At 41.5% G+C, this 11,055-nt stretch overlaps 1 protein-coding gene across 3 annotated transcripts in view; it reads left to right on the top strand.

Moving 5' to 3' along the window:
* The first annotated feature begins 3,077 nt into the window (after positions 1-3,077).
* The window catches only part of LOC108751237, a 12,316-nt gene continuing 4,338 nt past the window's right edge, over positions 3,078-11,055 (top strand). For all 3 annotated transcript variants that reach the window (XM_018491315.1, XM_018491316.1, XM_018491314.1), the window contains exons 1-3: positions 3,078-3,538; positions 4,071-9,661; positions 9,960-10,821. In XM_018491315.1, the coding sequence (XP_018346817.1) occupies positions 3,136-3,538; positions 4,071-9,661; positions 9,960-10,821 (6,856 nt within the window). In that variant the 5' untranslated portion in view covers positions 3,078-3,135. The remainder of the gene's footprint in view (positions 3,539-4,070; positions 9,662-9,959; positions 10,822-11,055) is intronic.

The following is an 11,055-nucleotide window of genomic DNA, read 5'->3' as shown; positions in this document are numbered from 1 at the left end:
TTTATAATTCTGTATATTTAATTTAAAAAAAAAAAACCTTAATTTGTGTTACATAACAACATAAGATTTCGTAACATTGACAATCGCGAATTGTGATTGTAAATTACGAATTATTGAATTTTTAATATTTAAACTTATATAAAAAATAGTATTATATGAAAAGCAAATTATTGTACACTTGTTCCAAAACAAAATGATTCTTTTGATAGCTCAGCAAGAAGATATATGGCAGGTAAACATTCCAAACAAAAGAACTTCAACCAGACATTTAATTAAAATCGAACATTGCAAATATATGCGACCTTGAATAAACAGAAGACCATCGAATGAGAAATTGCAGAATTGAACTGAATGAAAAATTCCATGTTATCAATGTCTTTGTAATTCCATATAAGTGGTCGTAACCGTTTCCATCCCCCTTCGTCTTATCGAAAAAGCTATATCTTTTAACGATACAAATTTCCATTAGCCCTTCGAGGAACGTTCTTATCTCGAGGTACAAAGTAAACAGTACAAATTCTAGAACCGTTCCCATGAATCAACGTTAGATTAAATTTCTACTCCGATCGTATATCATTGTATTGCTTGAGAGAAGTTTATAGTGCGTGTGTCGGTTGAACGGCTTATTCTCGAAAGTACGCAGCCAGTCGATCTCCGACGCCTCCGATATTCTTGCGAATGTTGGCGCAGTGATGTCAGAACGTGCGCGGCTCGCTCGTTCGGTGGCGGCGGCGGCAATTGGAGTGGCCGAGTAGCGAGTGGCGGTGCAACAACGGTGGTGCAGCAGCCAAGATGGCGTTCGCCGAGCGGAGTAAGCCGTCGGGTAGGAGCGCGTGAAAGAAAAAAGGAATGCCGCGGGGTGCCGCGACGACCACCGACGCTTCGCGCGGGGTGCTCGCGTGAGGTGCGAGGACCGGCCGACGGTGAGTGCGTGCGCTCGGAAGTGCGTGCGCGTGGCCGCACCGGAGTTTATTCGACGTTAACCTTAAGAGTGCGGTGCGCGCGGGGAAATAGCAGCGCGGCGCGGAGCGGAGCGGCGTGGCGACGAAGTGACGTAAAGCGCGGCGCGGTGTGGATTCGTCATTCGGCTCGCCTCGGCTCAGCGCGGCGCGGACGGGGACGGACTCTTCCTCGACCGTCGCCGCTGGCATGGAAGCGACCCGGCCGTGGGGTCGAGCTCGTTGGACGTGAGAGACGGTAACGCAGGGTCACATCGCTCCGTTACAGGAACATGAAAACAGCGAGAATGCGACGACCGACCATGGCGTCCGTCGTGCGCGCGTGATCGCCGATCAGGCGGCTGATCTGTGAAAACGAAGAAGGGGAAGAGGGAGGAAAGAAAGAGAGAGAGAGAGAGAGAGAGAGCGAGGGAGGGAGAACTCAGGACGCGTCTACAACGAAACGGTGGATAGGGCACGCCGCGGAAGTGTAGTTAGACCCGCCGTGTAAACGTCATAAACAAACGTTCTGGCCTATCGCCTCTTATCTCCCATCCTCGCAGCTTCCTCTTCCGCACCGGTGCTTCACGTTTGACTGCCACCGTTGTTACCGATCGTCATAGTTTTGAACACGTGTTCGGATTGTTCAACTCACGTGTACGATGTCCTGTGTTCGAGGCTGAGCCTACTCGGCAGACAATGTGATCAAGATCGGTCCTCGTCGGTGAGCTGCGAGATTGTCGGATAGAAACTTACCTATCCCGCACTGTGTTACTCCAAACAAATCGACACCAAGAAGGACTCATACGAGAATTACTTTTGGCAAATCTTTTGCGTTCTCTCTCTTTTGGCGTTTTAGGTAGATTCGATGGAGATGCCGTAACTCTTGATGATATTTAGGAGGTACTATATATCTAATTTTTAACTTTAATATATACAATGATTTTCCAATTCTTCATTACAGGTATTTTAGTACATACGATGGATTATTTGTGTCTCAGGTTAGTTAATTTTCATAACATTAATAAATATACAAGAATTATTAAATGATTCTTACATACGTATATTTTAATATCTTTAGAAAGTATTTACGAGCTTGTGTATTTAGAAAAAAAATTGTATATAAATCTTGTAACTGATTATTTGAGGCTTCTAGCGTTTTTCCAAAAAAAAAAGGAATGCGCAGGATATGAATGACTCAATCGTGTGTACTAAAGGTTAAAATAAGCATCACCATGTGTTAAAATATTCCAAGAGATTAGAAAGCTTGATTTTATAGTGAAAGATTTCTGATGTCACATGCTAAGTGAAGCATTTTTTCAAAGATTAAGTAAATAGATTTACCATGCTGCATATCATTAAATATTTTGTTTTATATAAGAAAAGTTGAGAAAATTTAAGCTATTTTAGGTTTGTTCTTTTTTAAAGAAAGTTCTAAAGTGGAGCAATAAGTTGAAGTAAAATATAGTTTAAGTAAGAATAAGATTCTTATTTCAATCAAAGTGAATCTTAATACACACTTGATAATATTTACATGCAGATACAATTATCGTTTACAAATACATTTTTCAAATCATTCATTCATCTTATAAAGATTTGTATATAAATAGTATCAAAATTCATTTTAACTGAAAATAGGAATGTTTTTTTTTAATGTATTCTTAGTGGTCTAAATTATAATTGTTTAAATATAATTTGTTTCACTCCAATTCACTACACCAGTATATTCCAGTTCAGAACTTTTTTTGAAAAAGAACAGAACTTTTAATGTTCTATTTATAAGAAAATATTAACTGAAAAAAGAGCTGTCAAATATGCCAGCTCTTTGTCAGTTTATTAAAAGCATTTATTTTATTAAGTTTATTATATTAATCCAGTATATAGTTGTATTACAAAAAGTTAAAACTTTTTAGAGTATGGTTAGTATTGACATATTTTTAATGTTTGTCTATAAGGAAACTTTACTGTTTTCATATCTTATCTCTTTATCAACATGTAACAGTTTCTAAGCACATATGTTAAATAAAGTAACATACCAAGAATGTATATGTGTGTGTCGTTACAGGAAAGGAAAGGCATTTTGAATGACAATTAAACGATGTGAGTGTTAAGCTAATAGATGATTAGTATTGTGTTTAAACGTGTAAGACATTCCATATCAATAAAGTACACGTTGTGACTTCATGTACAGTGCACCATGTCTAATAGTCTGGACAGCTTTCTCACGCGCATAGGGGATGTCACAATTGAACGTGTGACTCCACGCGGTGGCCCCAAGCCTAGTGAAACGAATATGATGACCAGTGAGACTGCGACAAGTGCAAACATGAACGCTGAGCCACAGGCAACTAATGATGAGAGTTCAGATGAGTCGAGTGGTGAAACAACGGACGGCGAGCAAGAGAAGAAACTCGACGTTTTGCAATCCGAGGAAATAGAAGAGATACGCTCGGAGGGTTCGGGGGACGATATGGATCTGGATGAAACGATTGACTCGCAGATTGGTGTCAGAGTGGAATCGGAGGGGCAATCACATCATCAGTCTCCAGATGAAGATGATGAAGAACAAGTTAATATTCTGGATACTTTACCACTAGAAGGTTTGTAAGAATGTCCTAATAGCACGTATTCAACATTTATTTTGATTTAGTGAATTAAATTTTAAATTAAGATGCATTAATAAAATTTTCTGTTAAATCATTTTTATTTAAATTAATTTTATCTAATAATTTAATTTAATTAGATTAATATAATAAATATTTAAGATTACTGGATCAATAAAATGGAATTCTATTTTAATTTAATCTAATTTTATATTTCTAATCTTATATTCTAAATTTTATTAATTCAATAATTATTTTATATAATTAAATTAGTTGGGCTAATAATGGATTGTAAATATAGAATTAAAAATATGGAAATTCACTGTTTTGAAAACATTCTGCAGTTTAGAATATGTATTATAATATAGAGAAATAAATATTAGTTATTGTATCTATCATAATCTTTAAATATTAAATCATGTAACAATACGTGTCATTATAAAAAATTATTTAGTTGAAATGTTAAAATGATTTTTATCATTATATTATTATTGTATTTTAATATTTCTTATTCTTGTATTATGAAAAGGAGCACCTATAGAGGGTCAAGAAGTATCTGAAGCTGATCTACTAGGAAAGCCAATAACAAAGGATTCAGATGAGGAAAGCATAGATAATGATAACGATAAGACGGATGGACAATCGGGAGAGGAAGGCATTGACAGTAACAAGAGACATGCCGATTCTGATCATTCCGACAGCGCGAAAAAAAAAGTGAAGAAGGATGACGGTAGCACCGAGGGTAGCACGTCGGAATGTGAGTTGAAGTCGGAGAAAAAGCTGGCCAACATGCGGAGGAACATTCGGGAAGTGATGGATGAAACGCAACTGGACGAAGCCACGTTGTCCGCTCAGAGGCAGGAGATGGAACGTCTTAGGCGAGTGCAGGAGCAGCAGAGGATCATTCGTGAGGTGCAGCGTCAGATAGCGATCAACCGACAAAATAGTAAAGCGCAAACGCGTGTTATTAGTCTCCTGCAGGGCAAGCAGAATCAAGCTGGGTCTACTATGATCTCGCAGTCGTCTTCCCCGTCGTCGTCATTTCCGTCGGCGACGTCACCGTCGTCCACTCAGGTCCGTTTGCCAAACACCGTGCTACTGAAAGTGAATTCTGGCGCCGGCACCGGTTCTCAGACTACTCAGATAAGTGGCGGGATTCAACCAGGACAGATACAGAGGAGATCGATCGACGGCGGGATGCGCTGGCAGAAAGGTAGAGGCGGCTATCAGGGAGCACAGACATCTATTTCGCGCGTTCCGAATCGTTCCAGTGCACCTAATATGTTGCAGCAAAGGATCCGCATGATGACACCGTCTGTGAGTATATCGCCGGTGGTGCCTAAAAAGGAGCCGATAGATCGTGCGGACTATTATTCCGATTCCGAATTATCTGATATGGAAGCTGAAGAGGCAATGCGTTGTGAGAAGCAGATGCATGCCGCGCGAAAGATGTCCGGTGCGCCCAAATACCAGAGACCGCAAAAAGGCAAGGATGTAGTGACAATATCCAGTTCGAGCGAGAGTTCGGACGACGATTGCATAGTTTTGAGTGATCCTAGCGGTGAGGAGGAAACTGACAACGAGGATGATCCATCCAATTCCGGGATGCACACCAACGATCGTTATAACATTCCAGACGAACACGGTCGAGTATTGATCAACGTGGGTCATCCTGAGACCGAGCCGGACGTGTATCTAGCACCACAAGTTGCTCGCATTATCAAGCCGCATCAAATCGGTGGCATACGCTTCCTCTTCGATAATATCATTGAAACGATCGAGAGGTATAAGACTAGTAGTGGCTTTGGTTGTATTCTCGCTCATAGTATGGGTCTAGGCAAGACCCTCCAAGTCGCCAGCTTTTGTGACATTTTTTTTCGATGCACCACTGCCAAAACTGTTCTCTGTATCATGCCCATAAATACACTTCAAAATTGGTTAGCGGAGTTCAACATGTGGCTGCCATATGAAGATCCCGCCACTATCGCTGAGAAACAGTCCAAGGCGACGAATATCAAAATGGAACCAGGAATAGATATGAAGCATGAAGTAAAGGAGGAAAGTTGCGGCACTCAGAGCGACATGTCTAATATATCGCGGCCTATCAGTACAGAGTCCGCGCACCGTTTTGGTCAAGACACAACAACCGCTGTCGGTGCATCGCAACAATCAGTGAACATCATGCCGGAGAATCCCTATGCAAATCCTCATCACGGTTACGAACAGCGCAACATGATGCCGAATTACATGCAGGATCCTACTCTGATGAATAAGAACATAGTTGAGCCTCATATACCGCATATGCCACCGAATTATCATCAGGGCGAGATACCGCAGAATCCATTGTATAATACGAATCCGCTTTCCAACTTCCCCGACCAGATGAAACCAGATCCAGGAAACTGCCATGGTATACCGTCCGGACAGAACATAGCGGGGCCAAAGTTTGGCATGGAAAATCAGGGTACTGATGTTATGTATCCTGGCATGGAGAATCGGCCGCCAGGTATGGGTAATCATCATACCAATCCAATGTATCCCAATATGGAGAATCGAAATTCCGTGACGATATATCCGAGTATGGGTAATCATCATACCAATCCGATGTATTCTAATTACAACAACATTTCCGGCACTTTTACGAGTTATGGCAGTCAGACAAATCAACAAGAATTAGAACGAGAACCGAAGAAAGAAAACATGCTGCCGGGAGGAATGTCACTTCAAAATACAGAGGTTACTGTGAAGAAAGAACCGGAAGAGATAATAAAAAAAGAAGAGGGTACTTCAACAATGAAAGAGGAATTAACGGAAGAGAAAAAAGAAGCGATAGAGAAAGTGAAAACGCCGTACGATGTAGACACGCCAATTGGCATGGAAGTACGCCCGAGGCACTTCCGCTTATACATCTTGAACGATTCGCATAAAACTATGACCGCGAGAGCGAAGGTAATACAAGAATGGCAATCAAACGGCGGAGTTTTGTTAATAGGATACGAATTATATAGACAATTATCTTTGAAAAAACCCAATAAAGCAAAACGAAAACGCGGACAACCATTCAAAGATACAGTAGACGTAGAGGAGGAGGATAAAAACAAAGGTTTGCTAGACGAGATGCATACGGCTCTTGTGAGTCCTGGACCGGACCTGGTAATCTGCGATGAAGGTCATCGAATCAAGAATTCACATGCAAGCATCAGCATGGCATTGAAACAAATGCGCACGAAACGTAGAATTGTACTAACCGGTTATCCATTACAGAACAATTTACTGGAGTATTGGTGTATGGTGGACTTTGTGAGGCCTAACTACCTAGGCACCAAGAGCGAGTTCTGCAACATGTTCGAGAGACCGATACAGAATGGCCAATGTATTGACTCCACGCCGCAGGATATACGCTTGATGCGATATCGCGCACACGTATTGCACGCTTTGCTGGAAGGTTTTGTGCAGAGGAGATCTCATTCTGTGTTGCAAATGTCGTTGCCACGTAAGGAGGAATACATTCTCTTGGTCAGGATGACGCCTCATCAACGCAAATTATACGATACGTTTATGAATCAGGTGGTGAAAACGCGCGCGGTGCCGAATCCATTGAAAGCTTTTGCTGTGTGCTGTAAGATCTGGAATCATCCGGATATTCTATATTATTTTCTCCGTAAGCGTCAAGCGAATGAAGAGGATGATTTGGATCTCGAGGAGACGATAGGAGAGAAATCTACAGCAGGTGGCAAGAAATCCAAAGCGCGTCAGCCGAAAGGAGAGTCCAAGAAATCCAAGAAGGGCACGACGATAAAGAACAAGCCCGCAGCCAGTGTACAACCGAACGCTTCTTCATCGTCAAGCAACGATAATGCGGAGGCTGAAAATGCGCACAACACTCCGAAACAAAATAATTATTCTAATTATACGATGCCAGTTTCTAACTCGGGATATTCCAACAACATGCCGCAGGGATCTTATCCTCCTCAAAGTTATCAAAATTATCGTCCGAATGATCAAAACACATATTATAGGAACGATAGCAACAATCACGGAGAATATAATCAAGGAGAGTTCTATAATAATCAAGGACAACAAAGGTATGGCAATCAACAACCGTTCCAGTCATATACTCAAACGTCAACAAGCTACAATACATCGCAAGGATACGCCAATCAGTCGCAGAATTATATGCAATCGAACGAGCAGTCCGCGAATCATCCTCAGAGGTACAGCGGTACAGCGACTGGTGCAGTGTCTGGATCCGATTTCCGATCGGATCAGAATCAAGGAAATAATTACGAAGCACCCGGGATGTTTCCACGACAGAATTATCCCTATCAGGAGCAACAACGTAATTATACGCCAAATCTAAACCAGGGGCCTAGTAATTATCCCCAGGTCCCTAATCAACCATCTTTCCAGTCTCAGATGCCGAATCAGTCCACGAATATGCCGATGCAAGATTACTCGTCATACACTACGAATCAAAATCAAAATTATCCGCCGACGCCGGCTCAGGCAAATCCAATGTATCCACGTAACGATACGCAACCGTTGCAAAACTCGACGATGGGATATTCAGCATCTCAACAAGGTCAGCCACCAACGGTTCAAACACAGACCACTGGTTACATGGCGCCGCAGCAGAACCAGAACACATCACCCGGTCAAAATCGTGGCTTCTCGCCGAATCAGCAGAATCAGAATATAAATTTACAGAATCAACCTCATTCATATGCAAATCAGCAACCGCAAGGTGTGCCTCTTCAGGGTCAGACACATGGCTATCCTACGCAAGTGAATCCAACTCCTCCGCAGACTCCGCATGCATTTAATCAACAGTCAACTCCAATGTCACAAACCCCATCACACGGTTACATACAGCCGAACCAATCAAATCAAGGGCCCATTCAACAGGGTCCGATACGTGGCTATACCTCGGCACCACAGGGTCAAATGAACGTAGCGCAAAGCCAATCCAATTATTCAGCCAATCAACCTGCGCAAAACGTTAATGCACAAAATCAAACGCATAGGTATCCTCCAGATCAATCGAGCCAAACGCCGAATCCACAGAATGCAGTTCACGGTTATGGCCATCATATGGTGCCCCAATCTGCAACGTCCAATCAGGCAGGATCATATCCTCAGCAAAATCAGCCAGGCCCGTCGGTACCGCCATCGAATCAGGCTCATTCTGCTTACCCGTCAAATCATCCAGGCACAGGTACGATGCCACAAAATCCCGCACATCGATACGGAGCCGCGCAGCAGGCACAGAATCAACCTATGGCATATCCGTCGAATCAACAACAGCCTAATCCATCTCTGGGTCAGAGTGATCAACTTTATCCCAGGCAAGATTCCGCAGTGTCTCAGCAAACGCAGAATTATGCTCCAAATGAATTTTCGAACGACCGTTCGAGCGCAGGCACCGCCGGTAATTCTGGTAATAATTATACCGCTAACCAACCACATACACAGAACCCCGTTATGCCGAATTATCCATCGGACGGTTCACATCAAAATCCAGCGGCGATCGGACAGATCAAGGAGGAACCTTATTATATGCAACGTAATTATCCGCAGACGTTCCGACCGGATCAGCAATGCAGTGATTCGTACTACAGAGATCAGATGAATCCCAGCATGAACCGTTATCCAAATAATTATTTTCCATCGCAGAATTATCCGAATCAGTCGTACGATTACGCTACCGGTCACGGCACGGATATGAATCCGCGACCCGACGAGTCCAAGACTTCACAACAACCCATTGGTACTCACCCTCCCAATACGCCGTGTGATAAGAGCAGCAAAGATATGACATCTAACATCGGTGTACAGAGTCAACCATTACATCAGAATAATCTCACTGGCGCGGCAAACTACACTGCGGAATCAAATCGTCAAAGTTCAGCGACTCCTGCTCCCAGATCGGGAGTTAATCCGGCGCACAGTCCTCGATTAAATCAGAGCGAACTGACGAAGGAGGATGAGAGAGAGAAAGAAGATCAAGTAGAGAAAGATAAAGAGGATAAATCTGACGATGAGATTCTCACGAAGGACGAAGAGAAAGATTGCAAGAGCTCTCCTAGTTCGAAAGAAGATCCTGGAATTCCATATGACTGGGTATTTATCAATTATTAGAATATATATTAATTGTTTTAATATTAAATAATGGAAAAATTTGATTTTATAAAATATAAATTTTTATAAACTTGTTGAATGTATAAAATTTATATCTTATAATAATTAATTAAGAATGTACATATTTTGAACTGTTTATTATTGTATATACATTAATTGTTTAAATTTGACTCTTATATGTCCTTTTACTTTCTTGATATTATTATTAGTTAATACGAGTTCTTTATTTTAATTTATTTATTTTGTATTTCGACAGTAATAATGTTTATTTTTATTACAGGCAACAGAGTTGATGAAGGGATACGTACCCGGATTGATAGATGCATCTGGAAAAATGACACTCTTCTTTTGCATCCTCGAGGAAGCTATTAAACTAGGAGATCGCGTACTCGCATTCTCGCAATCGCTATTCACATTGAATCTCATAGAAGATTTTTTAGCGCGAAATAGCTTAAAGTATCCGGATGGTCAAACTGATGCCTGGATAAAAAATGTGAATTATTACAGACTAGACGGAAGCACTAGCGCGCTAGAGCGAGAGAAGCTAATTAATGAATTCAATAACAATCCAAAGATTCATCTTTTCCTTGTTTCTACACGAGCTGGTTCATTGGGTATCAATCTTGTCGGTGCCAATCGCGCGATCGTATTTGATGCTTCTTGGAATCCTTGTCACGATACGCAAGCTGTATGCAGAGTTTACCGATACGGCCAACAAAAGCCATGTTTTGTTTATCGATTGGTCACTGATAATTGTTTAGAAAGGAAGATCTATGATCGACAGATTAGTAAACAGGGTATGGCAGACCGCGTGGTCGATCAGTGTAATCCCGATGCGCATCTTTCGCTAAAAGAAGCGACGACGTTATCGTGGGATTGGGAAGAAGACAGCCAAGTACAGGATTTTTCACAGATCAAGGATAGCTACACGGACGAAGTTATGCATTGCGTACTAGAACGCTATTCTTCGTTGCTCACCAAACAACCGTTTCATCATGAGAGTTTGCTCGTTGATCGAAAGGACAAGAAGCTCAGTCAAGCTGAGAAACGATTAGCCCGTCGCGGCTACGAACTTGAGAAGATGGCAGCGAATTGTTCTAGGCCTAGTTATAACTATGTTCCTGGAAATACAGCTACTCGAGGTACAGTTTATATTTAAGATAGAAATTTTATTTTAAATCAGTGTTTTTCAATCTTTTTCAATTTGTAACATATTAAATAACGAGCTAAATTTCTCGACATACATTATAGGTGCACATTCTTTAGCGTTCAGCATAAATCTCTTAACAAATATCGATAACATTCAGAAAAGTAAAGTTTTACAATTTTTATTTAAATAGCAATATAACGATAAAACACGCAAATAAGAGTCGATT

The sequence above is a fragment of the Trachymyrmex septentrionalis genome, unplaced genomic scaffold (assembly GCF_001594115.1).
Source record: "Trachymyrmex septentrionalis isolate Tsep2-gDNA-1 unplaced genomic scaffold, Tsep1.0 scaffold42, whole genome shotgun sequence".
Classification (NCBI taxonomy): Eukaryota; Metazoa; Arthropoda; class Insecta; order Hymenoptera; family Formicidae; genus Trachymyrmex; species Trachymyrmex septentrionalis.
The sequence above is the reverse complement of the archived record's forward strand: the minus strand, read 5'-3'. Positions and strand labels throughout refer to the sequence as shown.